The sequence below is a fragment of the Carica papaya genome, chromosome 4 (genome assembly GCF_054855325.1).
Source record: "Carica papaya isolate Zhongbai chromosome 4, ASM5485532v1, whole genome shotgun sequence".
Taxonomy (NCBI): Eukaryota; Viridiplantae; Streptophyta; class Magnoliopsida; order Brassicales; family Caricaceae; genus Carica; species Carica papaya.
This window is the reverse complement of record NC_142312.1, coordinates 3,259,830-3,277,989: the sequence shown is the minus strand read 5'-3', so window position 1 is coordinate 3,277,989 and position 18,160 is coordinate 3,259,830. Positions and strand designations below refer to the sequence as shown.

Sequence of the window (18,160 nt, the reverse complement as noted above, 5' to 3'; positions counted from 1 at the left end):
ATATTTATATTTTCAATTAATGCATGTGTATATTATTTTGTTAAAGAAATAAAATAATTAAAAAAAATCAAACAATATAGTATTAAACTGTTATAAAAATCATATAAAGTTTAATGTAAAAAAACCAATTAATTCATATTAAAACCAAATTAATTAAAAACTGAGTTGACCCATTGATGGGCTTAATTTAAAAAAAAAGAAAAGAAATAAGATTTTCAGAATCATTGGATCTTGAGTATTAGTATTTAAAAGTGACTTGTTTTGTGTTTATGTGGTAAAGCAGATGGTGTTTGTTTACCGGGAAAATTTGATGTACGGCTAGAAAAGTTACTTCTTAATTTTATAATTATGAAGAATGTATAATTAATTGCAATTTGCAGAGTATATTAATAAACATAATTAATTTTTTTTTTATAAATTAAAAAGGTTTGAGTGAAATAAAAAAGAAAAAAGTTTGGAGACAAGCCAAGACGATGACAAGCCTGCAATCTTGCCCATAATCTCCATCTCTCCCACTTTCTATTAATACATTCTTTTTAAGTTAACTTTTTTAGGCTCACCCATTTATTATATATATATATATACATATAATAAATATATGTATGGTATGATCACTTTTGGTGAAAAAGAGCTGTGTATATATTAATTTTAGTGAAGGGTATACCGAATTATTGTTTAAATTAAAAAAAAAAATCTAGTAAATATATTTTCTTATATTTTTAAGTTAAAATTTAAAATTATATAAAAGATAATTTTATTCTTAATTCATAATTTGACATTATTTATAAGTGTCGATTTACACACATACATATATTTGTAATTATATATTGTTCATCGGGCGTTGAGGAGATCAAGTGAACACTTGCATTTAGATTCCTACTCGTATTTTCACTATTTGTTATAAACTTAAAAATTTAAACTAAGTTGAACATAAAGATAATTAATTGGTAATTCTAAAGAGTACAATTTTAGTTAATGAAAAATTAAATTCTATTTTTATAGTATAAAATTTATAATTAATTAAAAACTAAATTATATTTTTATATTTTATAAATTTAAATTGATAACTATTATGTATTAACATTTTTGTTTTGTTTTTATAATTTTTAAATTCAAATTTTTAAAATCTTATTTTCATAGTAATATATAATTATAATTTATATTAATAAATTATTTTTATTTTTCAAAATTAAAAAAATAAACATGGTATTATCACTTTTATCTATAAATACATATGTTAATATTGTAGAATTTTTAATTTCTATTTAATAATGAGAAAGTGCTAATTAATTATGATTACCACCTAAACCTTGAAAGGAGTGCCCTGTGCCCTTTCACCGAAAAACCCTCCTTGCCGACTCTCATGGCCAACCGGTAGCTTGCTAGCTAGTAATGAGTATACGTATTTGCTTACAAGTTTATTTTTCTTCTTCCTTTTTTTTTTTTTTTGTTCTTTTGAAAAAATCCACATAAATTTAATTTTTCTTCTTTATATTATATAATTATATATATATTTAATATGCTGAAGTTAGAGGGTTTTAGTGGGGTATTATAAAATGCTCACAGTACATGGTTTTTAAGCTCACAGTAAACATCCACAATAACATCCTTTCCCTTTGGATATATATGCTCATCTTCATCCAGTCGTCAAACTTTGTTTAGCTTCTCTCTTCAAAAATTTCTTAAGAGTCCAGAAATATTAGCTTATATATATTATATTATATAGATATCTGAGCTTTTCCTTGGATCAAATCAGCTTCTTTGTAGCTTTACTAATAATACCCATTTGGAATATATATACATCTCTCTGAGTTTTTCCTTGGGTCAAATCAGCTTCTTTTTAGCTCTAATTAGTAATATCCATTTGGGATTTTCGAGTTATATTTGATCAAACTCAGGAGTAGGTTAAGTATGGAGTCTGCAGCAAACATCCACTTTCAGTTTCAGCTCCAAGAACAGTTAGCAAGGTATTATTCCATGGCCACTCGATCTACAGCAAGCCATAAAGTTTCAGTACCCTCTCATGATTGGCACCCAAGCACCGGTTTTCTGTAAGTTTATATATATATACCCACACAGACATATATATCCCTTGATTACACAGGATATATTAGTTAGGGTTTATGTGTAGTGGAAGCTTAATTGTTATCTGTATCTTAATTACAAGCTATTAGAAAGTACACATGCACCCAACTTATATATCGATGTGTGCATAATATACGAGTCATAGTAAGCTACTTATTTCAGCACATTGCTTATTTGATAAGCTGCTTCATTAATTACAAAAAAAGTACCTAGAATAATGTATAACCTAAACTATAGTGCTATAAAAGGTCGAGCAAATCAACATTAATGCAGCAAAGAACATGTCTAGCAAGCTACATAAATGTTTTTTCTTTTGCGTTTCTGACAACATTCATATATATATATATATGTGTGTGTGTGTATACATATGAAAAGATAAATTAATTATCTTTTAAATGTATGAATAATATTAATAGATTGCTTTTTTTTCTTTTTAAGTATATAGGTTTTTCAATAAAATTGATTCAACTTTATTAGATCAAAGAGTTCATATTTAAACTTTAGATCTTAGCTCTCGATCGATTCAGGTTTTGTGCTTCATCTACATTTTCTCAAGGAGCTTAGGCCATGAAAAGGCACGTTAAATTTGAAAAAATTAGTTTCATACTTAATTTTAATTTCATTGATTATATATATGTATGTAATCTATACATTAATTTTATTGAGTGTTTTTGCTTAAATGATAATAATGCAGGAATAATGACAGCAACAACATGAACTATCACCGTGAAACCATTTCAAGCTCATCATCAGGATCTGAGCCATGGGCACCCAGTCATCATCACCAACAATCCCTTCTTGCAAATCACATGAAGGAAGAAATCTCAGATTATAATTCTTTCCTAAAGTTACTCATGACTGAAATTAACGCAGAAGATTCTCTGAGCCAAAACCTAATAAGCCTTGACAGAAACTTCTCTTCAACTCATCATCATCAACAACTTCCAGAGCTTTCAGGAGCAGATCATCATCATCAAAGTCTGCAGGCTAATAATTATAATAGTTACAATGATTATATGAACTATTTGAGAAATAATATTGATCATGTATCTACACCTACTAGTAGATCATTGTTATACAGCTCCAGCAATTATGCAAACAATAGTTTTGTTTTGAGATCGGAATTGTCATCAACTTATGATCATGATAATGATGATACTGGGAGGAACTCGTCAAGGCAATTGTCTTCGTCGTTCGCGCAGAGAAATCTTGGGGGATTAAATATCAGATCAGGAGAAACTAGCGCTATTTTCATGAAGTCAGAAAGAGATGGTAGTAGTATTACTCCATCTAAAAGATCCTGCACCAAATTAGTGGGTATCCTTTACTTTCCTCCTACTTTTTTTGTTATATATATGTATATACATCTATATATTAATACGTAAAATATATGTGTGTGTGTGTGCGCGCGCGCGTGCGCGTGCATGCGTAATACTGATCAACAACCTTTGTTTTGACAATTGATTCAACGACCATATATATAAATTAACCAGTTAGCAGCTGTAGTCTGTTTATCATTGTCAATATATGCCTTTTCCATTTCATATATATATATTGAAATTTACATCTATGTATGTAATAGCTCTAATGTAGTGCCTGAAGACTGAAATAAGTTTGTCTATATATGGTGTCCTTGTTTCCTGACTCATAATGGGATTAGTTCTTAGTTCATATATCTCTTGTTTTCATGATAAACTCTTCTGTCTTTGTCATAAAAACGGCAGCATTGATGACAATATATATGTATATATATATATATGATAGATATATATGCTGCATGGCCTAAATAGATAGAATAATACTGATTTTATTTTTATGTTTTCTTATCTAAAACTGAAGAAAATGTCGGCTTTAGAAAGTGGCAGTGGAAGAACAAAGACGCCAAGTATTTTTACTGCTAGCGGCTCAATGGAATCCCAAGAAAAAGCTAAGAAGTACAAGACCATGCCACGATCTTCATGCCCACCATTGAAGGTACTCATTCAATTTTCAACATATACATATATAAGTATTGATCAAGTAAAAATTAATTTAGCATATATATATTTATATATATACTAACTTTTGATGGTTGCCTCAATTTGGTGATATTCAATTTATCTAAGAAATGTAAAATAGTAAATAACAATATCTGTTTTTATTTTATTTTATTTGTGACCACTAACAGGTATTGAATTGGGTTTTTACTAGGTCAGGAAGGAGAAACTGGGAGACAGAATTGCAGCTTTGCATAAATTAGTGGCACCTTTTGGCAAGGTGTATATATATATATATAACTGAACTACATCGTACATAATACATATACTTGCAGCATGCTTACAGACTTTATTTTTAATTTTTTTTTTTAAATTTTTTAAACTTGCAGACAGATACAGCTTCAGTGTTAACAGAAGCTATTGGGTATATTCAATTCCTTCATGACCAAATTCAGGTAATAAAATTTTCTTTTCAATCTCTAAAAACTTTCTTTCAAATATATCTTAATTCATTTCAATTGTAAAAATTAATATTTCAAAATTTATAATTCCTTAATTCTTGTAATAAATTCCTCACAGACACTAAGCGTGCCTTATAGGAAGTCTTCTTACAAGTCCGGCACTCGATCATTCATACTAGCGGTAAGAAATTTGTATTATTTCTTAATTGAAATAAATATAAATTTTTATTTGTTTTAAATATAATCTTACAATCAACTAAAAAAATTTACAGAGTTCGAGCAAGGAAGAAGATGAAAAGGAAGGAGAAAAGGCAGAACTTAGGAGTAGAGGGCTCTGCCTTGTGCCCTTATCTTGTGTATCTTTCTTAAATTTGTACAATTGTAGTGGACTCTGAATAAAACCCTAATTTTCCAAGCAAGCATTTTGAATTGTTGAAGTTCCGTTTGTATAGACAAGAAAACGATGTCCTCTGATTTTTGAATAAGAGACCAGTATATTGGATCTACTTATACATATATAAAGAACCAATTATATATCTTATTAAAGAGGTACGATTCTGATTTCTTTGATAATAATTTGAGAATAAAACTTTAAATATATTAAATGGATACAATAAAATATATAATTAAAATAACGAGGTAGGAGATTAATTTTAGTGGAAAAAAAAAGTTAGTTGATAATTAATAAATAAAAACAGTATTTACATGATAGTAAAAATGAGAACAAAAAATGAGAATGAAATAAAAAAAGAATAAAAATAATTATTTTTAATTTCTAAAATAGTATTATGTGTTCTTATTCTTTATGAACATTCACTCTACTATTATATGATTTTTTCATGAATAAATATATGCATTTTTATATGATTCTTTTCATCAATATATTATATGCATTAACAAATGAATGTAAGAACTAACACATCATTTATGGGAACCAAACAGTTCCTTTTTTTTTTTCTCCTCTTTCACGTCTTGGGACTAAGTAAAATACGAGCTGCCACCTGCTAGGCAATATATATAGATTCTGAAGACCCCAATTTTTATTCAAGATATACATATGAATTGTCTGAATGTGTCTCACACTGCATATGCAACAAAACTTTTCATTTGTAATTTACAGACGAAACAATATTCAACATGAGAGTGTGGATGGCCTTGGATAAGAGGGGAAAAAAGAATCATTGCATCACCAAGCTTCTGAGCTTCTCAAAAGTGTCCGGATTCTCATTTCTCACCAGTTAAACTGCAATAGAAGCCAAGATAAGTTTCACAATGAGAAAACAAAAACTAGTTAAGCTATTTTGTATTATACATATGTACTTATATATAATATATATGTGTGTGTGCGTGTGTTTGTCTGTATGGTCTAGCAGCAAACCAGCTTCTTCTTTTTCTTCTTCTTGTCAATATAGGCCACAAGCTCCTCCTGTTTGGCAAGTGTGTCCTCCAGAGCCTGAAAGCAGAACAGGAATTTATCACGGCCCAAATCTCTGTTTAATCTCTTAACGTTCTTCATATTGTAAGTAACACAAATCCTCAATGCTGCGTTGGGTTCAATTCTTAATCAGTCTTTGTTAACTGCCAATTCTAATTCTTCTATTAGTCTTTCATATGGATAACTAACATATTTGGTTGTGTTTGGATTACCACTATTCCCAATTGAAGTTTTTTACTACTGGACGCCTAGTTTTCAAGATAAGAATTGTATTTTCACCATCAGAGAATTCAAAGCAAAATGGTTGTGACCTAAACACTTTATATTATGTTTTAAGTTATGCAATATTAAGACTATGGTAAGAATTAGAATCACGAGATAGACTAGGAATCGCATGGAAATTGGACCAAACACAACTTAATAGTCAATCATATTCACCACCAAAAAAAATAATAATTGAGGACTGAAAACATAAATTTTTAATCCCCCCCCCCTCCCACCCAAAGAAAAGAAAAAAAAAAAAGTTGTCTAAATAGCAATAGACATGAAGAAAACATAGTAATGTTCTGCAAACCTTGAGATAACAAAATATATATGCTGAAAAGATCTTTAGATTAAAAGCACAGACAATTGAATATTTGGGTGCCAATTTTAATTTCGCAGGCTATTCATCTAGGTAGCTAAGAAGTTTGCAAAGGCAAAATCCATTACCTTCTTGGTCATGTTAAGCTCTTGCTCCAAGACATTGGCTCGGTTGATGGCCACATTCAACATTTCTTCCTTCTCAGGTGGCATGGTCATAGGTTGCAGGCTCAAGATACGCACTCTCTCTTCCAATTCAGCCATGCGTTTCATCACAACCATGAACTCTTCGCCAGATATGGCAGGGATAGGTAGTTTCTGTGGAGCCGGCTGGCTTTTCACTACTACGTCATCATCACAACCAATAGAATTGGAGTAGATAGTGGCATCAGTGAGCCTTTTGGGCATATTGCGGGTCACCCTGATCATAGTGACAATGCCCATAACAAAGGCCATGACACCAGTGAAAATCTGAGAATTACCCCCTTCGGCAACTTTGCGTTGATCTTGCATGGCATAACAATCTGCATTATCAAGAGGGGAAAACTAAGTCACAGCCATACAAAAGTTAGTTGGCCTTAACTAAGTCAAGAACAATACATGTAGGATTGCCCAAAAATGATTTTGAATAGGTCTTCCTTTCTCTCAAAAAAAAAAAAGACCTGTAAATAGATTATACGAGCTCAAAAAGTTATTGTAAAAGAATATGTTTTAGGTGAAAGTAGCCATCTCAATAGCATAGTTTTATTCTGCTCTATCAGAACATGGACAAGCTTATTGGGACTTTGCTGAAACGAAGTAGAAACAAGCTAACAGGAAAATGTACCTTCGGCGAGGGCAAACTTGTCAGCATCGACCAACTTTTGCCAATTTGAGTCCATCATCTTCTCAGCCACTGGAAAGCTATCAAAATTGTAGTGATTATGACTACTCTTTTTGCTGATGTGGACCTGTAGTTCAAAAAGATGGAAAGGGAAAAGAAGAAAGTTTTGCAAAGAGGAATTAAATAGGATAATGCAATGCAAGGCAAAGTAAAATGATGTTTAATATGTATGGACTAGCCTGAATAAATTTTTCCTCTGCATGTTTGGTAGCTAATGAACAGTCCAAAACACAATGTACAATGAGTAAAGTGTCATTTGTACCATCCTCATTTTTAGTCTTAACTTTTCCCTATGAAACAAAATTATATAGATATATTATATTAGTGTTATTTTACTTGTAACTAATTTTTAATTTAATAAATTAACTTTTTCGAAAGAATATCAAACTATTCATATAAACAAATAAAGCAGCTACAAGAATTTATCTTTCAAATCTAAATATCATATAATTAACCCTAAGACTTATAACAAAATGTGAAGCTCACAAGTAAAATGAAATTAAAAAATTAGTTTATAAAAGAGAAGTTTACGTTAAAAATTAAGATAAATATGTGAGGATAAGTTTAAAAAGAAAAAAAAAATTGTTTTGACCAAAATGAAGAAACTAATTGGTGGCTACATGTTGGGTTTTTGTTTGTTCTGTTCTAACCATCTTCTTATGCCACAAATCATAGATCTGATATTTTCTTTGATGTCTAACCCTATGATTTTGTTGATATCAAATGCTACTGCAGCATATGTTAGCGTAATGCTTTATCTTACTGCCGACTGAAACATAGGAACCTTCAAATTACTGAATATATTTTAGGGGAAGTACATAATACTCACTTCTTCATGAATTGGCGGATGCTCTATTTGGTCCCTTCGAAGTTTTTCTATGTCAGACCCTGCCTCATGTGAAGAGTCACATCCCTGCAGAGGTTGTCAAAAGGTAAAAAATGAGGCCCTTTTCAAGAGGTAAATCAGCGAGTAATATTTATAAGGTGCTCCAGGAGCACAGATGAATCGAAAGACCTCATAAATATGATTGATTTGTTTCAAATTGGCATATTTCAAATTTATATATATATATATATATATAAGAAAGCAAAACCTTCGAGTACACTATCTCATCCTCAGAAATTGTCTTCTCCTCAGTGTTCCGAGCCTCAGATTTCCTTGTACATTTATGATCACCGTTTTGAACCCTCTGCAAGTGCAATGATTAATTAAAGTGGCTAATTAAGGAAAAATAAATATGATCAAGCCTTCATGTGAAATGAAGGGAATAACTGAATAGAAAGGAACATAGTGCTAGACACCTTCATGATCTCTGGGTCCTTCCATGGGCCCTTATCAGACCGCATACAGCCTCCCTGATCAGCACAGGTACAAGTACCTCCTAGAAAGTCGGGCAACTCACTAAAGAAGACCAAAATTGAAAAGAAGATTATTACTCAATTTATGTTTTCAGGAAACAGGCATCGTACCAGGGAAAGATAAAGAATCAGATAAAGAACTGAGATAAGAAATATCTGAAATTAAGAACATGCATCGGAAACTTACCTAGCATCAATTATCTCAAGCAATTTGCTCTGGTACTTATTGCCAAGAACCTGGTAGATAATTAGTTTTATTGATTAATTATATTTTTGGTCAAACGACTCAAAACTTGGTAGACTCAGCATATGGAAGTGCGCACTTACATGGATCTTTGCTGTGGTCTTAGGATCAAGGAAAGACTTAACAGTGTTCCACAACATTCTAAATCCAGAGCCAGCATTGATGATAAACATGCGATTCAAGGTCTGCAAAGAAAAGAACAACCCGAACAACACCATAAATCTGCATTAACAATAGATTGCAGATGCAGAACACCTTTCTTTGAGTTGGGGCGGGGCGGGGGGTGGGGAGGGGGTGGCGGCCAGGGGCCTGATAATACCTCTGGATAGTTGTCACCATCAATCTTTTGTAGGCGAGTAATTAGATCCCTTGCAGCTTTGTTGAAATTTTTAAGGCCCTAATATGACAAATCGACAGCATAAGTTTTTTCTGAAGTTGTGCATTTTGACAATTTTTATTCCATTTGTTCAGGTTGACTTACCACTCCTTGCACATCCAGGATGGTAGTACTTTGGTCAATGTGCTTCTTTGCTGCAATTGAACAAGCTGGGAATTTAGCAGCAAAGGTCCTCTCGAATTCCATCACATGGTATTTCACATAGCGGTCCATGGTTGTGACCTGCATCAGTTTGTTAGGGTCCACTTTGCCTAGTCTCTCAATGTAAACGGGTCGGCCTTCCTTGTCAACTCCATGGTGTCCTTGGGGATAGTATTCCAGGACTTCATTACGTTCCTTGAATTCGAAATCCTTGAACAGAGAATAAAGAAGAAGAAGAAGGAAGAAGGACCAAGATTCAGCCAGAGAAACACAGAAAAAACTGCCAGGCTTCCAGCCCTGACCATATATTATAGTAGGAGAAAGAAGTAAAATAAGAGAATTCTTAAAGCCTCTAAAGCCAGATTCTGTGGAGAATATATACCTCCATTATTGTGTCACAACCAAATTCCTTCCTCCACTGGAGCATGTCTGACCACATTTGTTTTGTTTTGTCGATGTCAAATTTCCTAGCCCTCAAAAATCTGTGTTATGAAACATTACATTTAGACACAAATATGCTTATGCTATCATCTTTTTCAAAATCCATTCTGTCATCTACAAATTCAGAGGCCAAGAAGACAACTAAGGCATATCTTAAATACAATTAGCGAATTGAAAAAAGTATTCATCTTGAAACCTGAGCATCATATGATAATCATCATGCTTTGCCGGAAGTAGCTCTTCCAGGATAAGTGCTTGGCGGAAGGCATCAACAGCCTGCAACTCCTCAGCATCATGCACATCCTCAATGTCGACAGACATGACTTTGCTACTTCTTCTCCTTTTTGACAAAGAGTTCCTGAACTTGTGGGAAGCATTCATGGCGGCTTTCTTGAAAGATCCGACCCTAGTCTTCTTCTCATCCTCTGAGAATTCAACTTCTGATGCATCAGATGAACATCAGTGGATTAACCATCAAACAGAAACTATCAAATACCTCAAAAAGGTTGATACAACTGCTATTAAACGGAACAAGATATACAGAACATACACGGTACAGGATCATGTGTTGTATTCCAAATCAGGATGAATATACTAACACAAACAGAAAAAATACAAGTAAGAAGCCACTGTGACTTGCTTTACGACCAAGCCCCCTTCGAACTTTCCATATACAAAACAAGATTCAGGCATATTCACAGCAGGACAATCATAACTCGTACATCAATTGATATCAGATAGTTAACTTGATTTATTAAATACCTAAATTACATAGTATATGAATTTTTATGATCATGTTTGGAAAAAATGAACTATTCTTGGAATTCATTTGAACATGTCTACTTACATCAAACATTTCAAATTCTATCTGAAACCATGGAATTTGTAGATGAAGTACTATAGTTTAAAAGAGAAGCTGACTCATTCGTTTGGTTAGTGAATGGTAAATGGAAATGGAAGTAAGATTTCAAATGAATGCCGCAAAATATTTCATTTGTTCCAAACTTGCCCCAACTTCTCCATTATAGAGAAACAGCATAGAATTGCAACAAACAATGGACCAATTTGTATGAAAAACTATACAATAAAACAGACAAAAAAGGAGAAAAACATGAAGAGTGAATTTTACCTGGCCTAAGAGCGAGAGACCCAGACATCTTGGGGGTATTACTGGTGGATTAGGCAGTAAAGGCCAGAAGGACCTGAGCCCTCATATACAACCAGCCGACACCAAAGTCCTTGCCAAATGCCTGCACATAGCATTTCGAAAACATCTTTTCAACTCGATAACAAACAAAAAATAGAAGAATCAAGCTCAAATAACCATGAACACTGAAATGAATAAAAAGAAAACAAACAAAGTTGCTCAGAGAATATCCACACAGAGAGAAAGAGAGAGAGACAGAGAGAGAAGGAACTACCTCTGCGAATAGAGCCGAGAGAGGAGAGATGGACATAAAAGGTATAAAAGACCGACAAACTCTCTCCATTTTTGGCTTCCTTGGTTATCGGCGGAGGAGAGACAGAGACGCGCATACAACGCGACATGGTTTCAACGATCTTGACTCATTTTTAGCTTCCACAGGTATTGGTGGAGTGTTTGTTAAGCTTTGCTAATATGGACGCCATTGATTTCTTTTCGGTAAGAATTACGCCGTTCATAGTTGAATCTTAGAGCGGGCGCGCGAGGGAGAGAGAGAGAGAGAGAGAGAGAGAGACGCAAGGCTTCCCGGTTCAAACAGACCCGAGAATCGGACGAACCAGCCGAACATCACTAACTCTCCCTCGCTTTTCGGCCGGCCCGAACCCAGGCGGGAATTTGGAAATGCTGCCTCTCATCCTAAAGTAACTGGGCGGCCCGGCCTGCTATGCATAAATATACTTATTTAATTTTTTTTCTTGAAAAATATTAATTTAATTTATTTAACAAAATTTTCAACCCGCTACGTTGGATTTAATTTATTAGAAAAATTTTAATTTCACCAAAAAAATTATTATTTAAAATGCAACACGCACTGTTAATGTATAAAATTTACATGTGAATACATAATAATATACTTATGAATTATTAATCTAAACTGTTTAATTTAAATTATTTTTGGTTCATTTATTTTATTTAAATGCTTAATTAAATAAATTTTACTAAAATGCGTATTTTATTTATAATTTTTATTCTATAAAATTAAAATTTAAATCGAATTTAATGTCAAAATAAATTCATATTTTGCATCTTCCTAACTCCTTTCTTTGCAAATAATCTGAAAATTTTTTAAATATTTTTAACAATAATTACAGCTATTAATTTACCTTTTCAACTCTGCCGAAAGCAAGTAAAAACTTGAAAGCTGAAATTATTATCCCAAAATTATTGCATTAAGAAATTTAGCTCCAATTACTGATTTTCTATATTTATTATAGAAAATCCTTTCTCTGTCAACTTAAATTTAGCTCCAATTATCTCTGCAAAAACTTAAAGATAATAAGATTTTAATGAGAGGATAAAAAAACTTGAATGACTAAAACTTAGATATTACATATAATAGAATATACTCATTCCATATTTTAATATTCTAGTATTTTCACAAAAGCTTGAACACTCAGAAATTGCATTAACCACATTTTCCCATGGGCTTCAATGGCAAGTTCAATTAAATTTCGTTTTGCCAACATGAAGTTTCTATGGAAATGATCATCAAAAAGTTGAAAACCCCCCAGTGCAACTGATGTCTTTGCTGCTTTCAATCTGAATCCGAGTCCTGATTCACAGATGACCTCACCGTCCTGCTTGTTTTCTGATCCTCATCATCCTCGTCATCTTCATCGTTTTTCTTGTCACTAATTATACCTGTATGGATCTTTTAGAGATTCTGCAACAAGCTATAGAAGTTTAGAAGCAGGATGTAACATTACCTTTCTTTATTAGGAGAGACTCGAGTGTCCTTGTGCTGAAATCATCCTTTGTTCCCAGATCTTGAAATCCAATCAATCTATCTATTGCAATTCCTTTTCTGAAATGGCATTTAGATAAACACTAAGAACAATGGCTAATCATGCTGGTTTTACAGGCTTAACACAAACAAAACCCAATTTACACACGAAAAATTGTAATGATTGAACTTGTGTTTGCTTCATTTCCCACTCAGTTCATAATTCTCTTAGTGAATAGGAATATAATTTATTGTATTTGAGGTGACACCACTATCATCTTGAATTCCCACCATCAACAAATTGAAGGTGGATGTGATATACCCCATATACAATAAATGAGAAATGAACTGAAACATAGCAGTGTCTTAGACTTCCCAACAACTTTCTATTCTCTCTTACTTGAGAACCCAACAGTTAAAATAAAAAAATTAGAGTTGGACTGACCTGAACAGTATGACACAAGGTAAAGTTTTCACTCCAAGTTTGTTGACAAAGAATGGAGCATTCTGCGTTTAGTTTACAGTGATGATACCAATGAGTTAATAATAATTCATAAGGCATAACAGATATAAGCCAGAATGTAAACTTTATCATAGAATAAATTCAACACGATGAATCACAGATCTCAGTTAGGTTTTACCAGCATAAGAACTTGGGAAAACTAACCTCTGCATCCAGCTTGATAAACTTAGTATCCATATGCCTTGGTGCAAGGGCCTTCAAATGCTTGTCCATTATCCTAAATAATCCATTAACAGGTAGAAATGAATTTTGCAATTTTGAAGCCTACTTGTAGGGGTGTATATGCCTGAGTTAGTACATGTGGCTGTGTGCTGATTTACATAGTAAAGAGGTTGTAAAGCAAAACCTTACTTGCATCGGTAAAATTCTTTATGGTAGAAGTGGCAGATAACTTTTTCACTACCAGTGACTTCACCAAGGAAGTCTTCCTCAGTAATCTCTCTATATTCTCCATGCCCTTCCCTCTTTAATGCTTCTCGCTTCTCAGCTTCTTTCTATTCAAATAAATCTTAGTGTGAAAATTAACTTCGCAAAACTCACCCTAGATGCAACAACAAAAAAGGAATGGAAATGAAAATTGTAGTACGTTAACTATATTGGATATTCCACCTTGAGAGCTGCAATCCTCTCTGCGTGCAATTTTTCAAGTTCAGGATCCTGTAGTGTACAATAACTTCATTTGAGACCACATATAGAATAAAAGTATATTAAATTAAAAAAAATAAGCCAAAAAATAAAAGATGTACTATCTAACTTACATCCATCAATTCATCAAGGTCCAGCTCCTCATTGACTGAATGTGACGCTTGTGCCTTCTCTTGAGCAAGTAATTCCTGAAAGATAACAATACAGATCTCATGCAAAATGATGATAATTGGCATAAACCATTATTTTTTATCTCGTCATCAATAATTGCTAGTTTAACTTTTTCCTTTAATGCAGAGCAGGATGCACCATATAAACCAGAAAACTCATTATTAACCAGTATCAGTCAAGCTTTGCTCAAAAGTAATAGTTTGATTGGGAAAATACATGCTATACATATGTAAATCACAAACTAACTCCTGTTTATAAACTAAAAATATACAAAATGATCATCATCATATGATAATTCGCATCCCACGGATCGCCTCCTTGATTATTATTGGAAAAGAGTTATGTCTTCTCTAAACCAAAATAAGCAAAGCTGCAGAAGCAAAGGAGGAGAGTCTATGTTCCAGGCCAGTTGCTAGAATAGAACTAGTTGAAATTCAGGGATTTGTTTAGGAAGCCATTATTCCATCAAACTCGCCCCATACAGATATCTGCTTTTCCAACGAGAGACTCCCTAATTGTTTCTCCAAGGCCATGTTTGGAACAAATGTAATAGTTTTATAGAATTTATTGGCAATTGCACATCTAGTTCAATTAGAAAATAGTAAATTCTTCATAAAATGATAAAAATTGATCTCGTAACAAATTCAATATAAAATTCATAGGATTTTAGTTTTTTGATCTTCTAATAGAATTTTTATTCTTTTGAACTATATGAGCTATATGCAAATAATTTTTTTAAAAAAAAATCAAATTTCTTCCGGAAATAGGTTAAGTACTATTTTCTCTAAGCATTATAGTGAGAAATTCTAACAAATTTGTACGGGAAGAATCAAAGAAACCTATGAACTCTGGTAAGACAGACTGAATCTTGGGAAAATAATTGCATAATTTCATACATAATACTGTTTAGAACAAATGAATTCACAAAAAAAAAACCATGGAATTCGTTCCCAAATTCTGGTTTTACGTCTGCAAAAGAGAAATATAGAATACCTTCTGATAATCACGAGCAGCTGCTGCCATTACATTCCCAAATGCTAAATTAGATAGAGTTGATTTAACTGAATTGGTATCCATCTCTTCTTCTATGTCTTCCTAAGAATAAAACACAAATCGAATAGCAAAGTTAAGACCAAAGAAACGTGGAACAGACGCTGCAATTAAGTTAACAGATCTGAAATGAAGACCCTACAAAGCTGCGTCACTCAGTGGGTTGCGGTGGAAGAGCGAGGAGGGATTTAGAGGTTTAAGTCAGCTGTGAAGAGAAACTGGGAGCGATGAGATCTTCAAAAATTCTACTCGGGAGAAGAAGATGGCGATTGGAGATTGAAATATTGCTAACTCGTCCGGATGTGAAACGGTGCGTTTTTATTTTTTGGGGCAAAATTTAATGAACAAAAATAGCCAACAAAGAAAAGAAAAACTAATTTTTATTATTTAAATAATTAAACTTAAAAAATAAAAAAATCTTAAGATAAAATTACGGATTTAATTTTTAAATAAATTTTATTGCAATGTAATCTTAATTTTTTTTTTTTGCAATTTAATCTATTAAATTATAGAATTGTTTAATCTATTTTCGTAATAATTTTTTTTTTACAAAAATAACAATTTTTTTTGTATTCTATTTGAGACTAAAAAGAATTACTAAACATACATTTCTTCTTTATTCATGTATATTTTTTAATATTTGTTATTACTATATGTGTATTTAAATAAAGTAAATTAATTATAATTTTAAAAATAAATTAGTTATTTATGTTTAATATAAATACATATATTTTATTTATTATATCATATATGCATACAAACATAAAATAGGATTTGAATTTATAATTTTTTTAATGAAAAAATGTAACTAATTTTTATAAATTTAAATCAATTGGAAAAAAAATAATATATACAAATAGGTAGTAATTCGTTCAAATAATCGTTGTTGTACATTTCCTTCAATTTTCAAACTTATCCCCAAAATCTGATCTCATATTCTTATGTAACATACAATACGTACGTACATTCATACAGCTATATATACATATATATATTTCTACAACACGAAAAAGTCCTTTTTCTCTCATGTCATTTCCTCATAGCTCTCTGTCTCTTATGGCACTTTAAGAGCTTTGGTGGGTAAGCTCTGTTTCTCTCTACTCGATTTTCATGAGGGCGCCTTAATTAAGTTCTTCCTCTTCTTTTTTCTATTCTTCGTCATCATCATCAGTTTCAGTCCTGCTCACCGCCTTCGTTTCCGGCGGCTGATGATCTTCTACTTTCTGGATCTCGCTTCTTTCCACCTTCTTACGTTTCAAGAAATTGAGGAGTCCTCTGAGGACAATCTCGGCATCGTCATCCTTCATCAACTCCTCCGCAATCTCCGCCGGGGTGACTTCCATGCTCTTTATTAGCTCTTCGATTTCTCCGGCGAGCGCGTGGTTCCGGCCGGCACTGCCTAAGTAATTAGAAACCAAGGTCCTGAACCCTTGAGGCGTGCAGTAGGACAAATTGACGTGAACGTCCATTCGGCCCGGCCGGAGGAGAGCTGGGTCAAGCCGCTCCTTGTGGTTGGTGGTGAAGACGATAATTCTCTCGTCGCCGCAGCTCGACCACAAACCGTCAATGAAATTCAGCATACCAGAAAGCGTCAACTACAGTAAAATTAAAAAACAAATTTAAAGAAGAAAGTTCAAATTAACTCCATGATCGACCGCAGAAAATGATCAATTACATGAAATTAATGCAAGTTATGAAAGGTGGTATCAAAGGACTTTGCCTACCTTCTTCTCATAAGCGTTATCATTGTCATCGTCTTCCCGATCTTTCATTTCATTGCTGCAATCTATATCCTCAATCACCAGTATTGATTTGTTTGTGGTGGAAAGCAAAATCCTCCGCAACTCAGAGTTAGAAGAAACGCTTGTAAGCTCCAAATCGTATATATCAAACTTGAGGTAATTAGCCATGGCGGCGATCAAACTTGATTTACCCGTACCAGGAGGTCCGTACAATAAATAACCACGTTTCCAAGCTTTCCCAACTCTCTTATAAAACTCTTTTCTCCTTATAAACCTATTCAAATCGTCAATAATCATCTTCTTCAGATCCTCGTCCATGGCCAACGTATCGAAAGTTGCAGGATGCTCGAGATTGACAAAACCCCACATGCCCGAACCACATCCTTCCTCCTCGTCGTAGTACGGACATTCCCGATTGTACAACTTCACCACCTTCCTCTCATTCTTGATCTTCTCTGCTTGGGCGATGACGTAAGGCAAGTAAACTTCCATTACTTTGTCTTTAAACTTCTTACTAAAGCAGAGCTCGAAGTATTTTTTTGCAGAGCCGTGATTTTCGCGTGGCTCTTCGTGAATATATTTCCATTTTAACTGAATACCTTCGAAGAAATCGGTGATTTCTTCTCCTTTCTCCATCGAGATAGTAAAGGTCTTCTGCCGCGGAGTCTTGCTGACCTTGAGACGCTCCGTTTTGGAGCTGATCTTGGTGTGAAGATAAATCTCGGCGGCGCTGTACACCTCGTTCGGCGTCAAGCCGCAGAGCTCGTCGACGGTGACGGTTAGGTTTGAAGGGGCTGGAAGGGCGAAGAAGAAAGCGAAGAGTTTGGCGATATATGACCGGAGCTCCGGCGGTATGATGTCGTAAGCCATGGAACGGAAGAGCATGATGGAACCCATGATGGAGGCGTAAGCGGAGAACAAAGTGGAGGCTGTCTGCGACATATCGGAGATTGAAGAAAACATGGCGGATTATGTGTCTGATTTTGTGAATTTCAGACAGTTGATTTACTGGGTGATGAGATATAAGTTCTGGGCTTTTTATAGAGAGAGTTTCGAGTAAGAAATTGGATTTTTTGCGTCTTCCCCAAGAACTTGCTG

At 33.4% G+C, this 18,160-nt stretch overlaps 4 protein-coding genes across 9 annotated transcripts; 1 reads left to right on the top strand and 3 right to left on the bottom strand.

Moving 5' to 3' along the window:
• The first annotated feature begins 1,565 nt into the window (after positions 1-1,565).
• On the top strand, positions 1,566-5,031 carry LOC110822471 (uncharacterized). 3 transcript variants are annotated; one of them, XM_088217371.1, is made up of 7 exons: positions 1,566-1,967; positions 2,780-3,398; positions 3,925-4,059; positions 4,276-4,341; positions 4,451-4,516; positions 4,641-4,703; positions 4,795-5,031. In XM_088217371.1, the coding sequence occupies exons 1-7, from the start codon at positions 1,912-1,914 to the stop codon at positions 4,915-4,917; spliced, it is 1,128 nt and encodes a 375-aa protein (XP_088073497.1). In that variant the 5' UTR covers positions 1,566-1,911; the 3' UTR covers positions 4,918-5,031. The 3 variants fall into 3 exon arrangements, with proteins under 3 accessions (XP_088073497.1, XP_088073496.1, XP_088073495.1); XM_088217370.1 differs by having other exon boundaries at positions 1,566-2,051; positions 2,780-3,402; positions 3,941-4,059; positions 4,795-5,030; XM_088217369.1 differs by having other exon boundaries at positions 1,570-2,051; positions 4,795-5,029.
• Positions 5,032-5,540: 509 nt separating this feature from the next.
• SFH12 (SEC14-like 12) lies at positions 5,541-11,659 on the bottom strand. Of its 3 annotated transcripts, none has more exons than XM_088217366.1 (16): positions 11,426-11,659; positions 11,134-11,254; positions 10,201-10,444; positions 9,946-10,045; positions 9,507-9,773; positions 9,345-9,422; positions 9,109-9,210; positions 8,969-9,018; positions 8,725-8,824; positions 8,517-8,612; positions 8,252-8,335; positions 7,602-7,712; positions 7,366-7,489; positions 6,669-7,063; positions 5,901-5,975; positions 5,541-5,765 (listed from the first exon to the last, which is right to left on the bottom strand). In XM_088217366.1, the coding sequence occupies exons 2-16, from the start codon at positions 11,159-11,161 to the stop codon at positions 5,754-5,756; spliced, it is 1,866 nt and encodes a 621-aa protein (XP_088073492.1). In that variant the 5' UTR covers positions 11,162-11,254; positions 11,426-11,659; the 3' UTR covers positions 5,541-5,753. The 3 variants fall into 3 exon arrangements, with proteins under 3 accessions (XP_088073492.1, XP_088073493.1, XP_088073494.1); XM_088217367.1 differs by lacking the exon at positions 11,426-11,659 and adding an exon at positions 11,363-11,381; XM_088217368.1 differs by lacking the exon at positions 7,602-7,712 and having other exon boundaries at positions 11,426-11,650.
• Positions 11,660-12,517: 858 nt separating this feature from the next.
• PLP3B (thioredoxin domain PLP3B-like protein) lies at positions 12,518-15,648 on the bottom strand. 2 transcript variants are annotated; one of them, XM_022052355.2, is made up of 9 exons: positions 15,463-15,648; positions 15,264-15,361; positions 14,213-14,287; positions 14,064-14,111; positions 13,806-13,948; positions 13,599-13,671; positions 13,377-13,438; positions 12,915-13,012; positions 12,518-12,849 (listed from the first exon to the last, which is right to left on the bottom strand). In XM_022052355.2, exons 2-9 carry the CDS (start codon positions 15,345-15,347, stop codon positions 12,743-12,745), a joined length of 690 nt encoding a protein of 229 aa, XP_021908047.2. In that variant the 5' UTR covers positions 15,348-15,361; positions 15,463-15,648; the 3' UTR covers positions 12,518-12,742. The 2 variants fall into 2 exon arrangements, with proteins under 2 accessions (XP_021908047.2, XP_021908048.2); XM_022052356.2 differs by having other exon boundaries at positions 15,264-15,365; positions 15,463-15,647.
• A 521-nt stretch (positions 15,649-16,169) lies between these two features.
• LOC110822224 (AAA-ATPase At2g18193-like) lies at positions 16,170-18,160 on the bottom strand. Its single transcript, XM_022052271.2, has 2 exons — positions 17,045-18,160; positions 16,170-16,915 (listed from the first exon to the last, which is right to left on the bottom strand). Exons 1-2 carry the CDS (start codon positions 18,023-18,025, stop codon positions 16,469-16,471), a joined length of 1,428 nt encoding a protein of 475 aa, XP_021907963.2. The 5' UTR covers positions 18,026-18,160; the 3' UTR covers positions 16,170-16,468.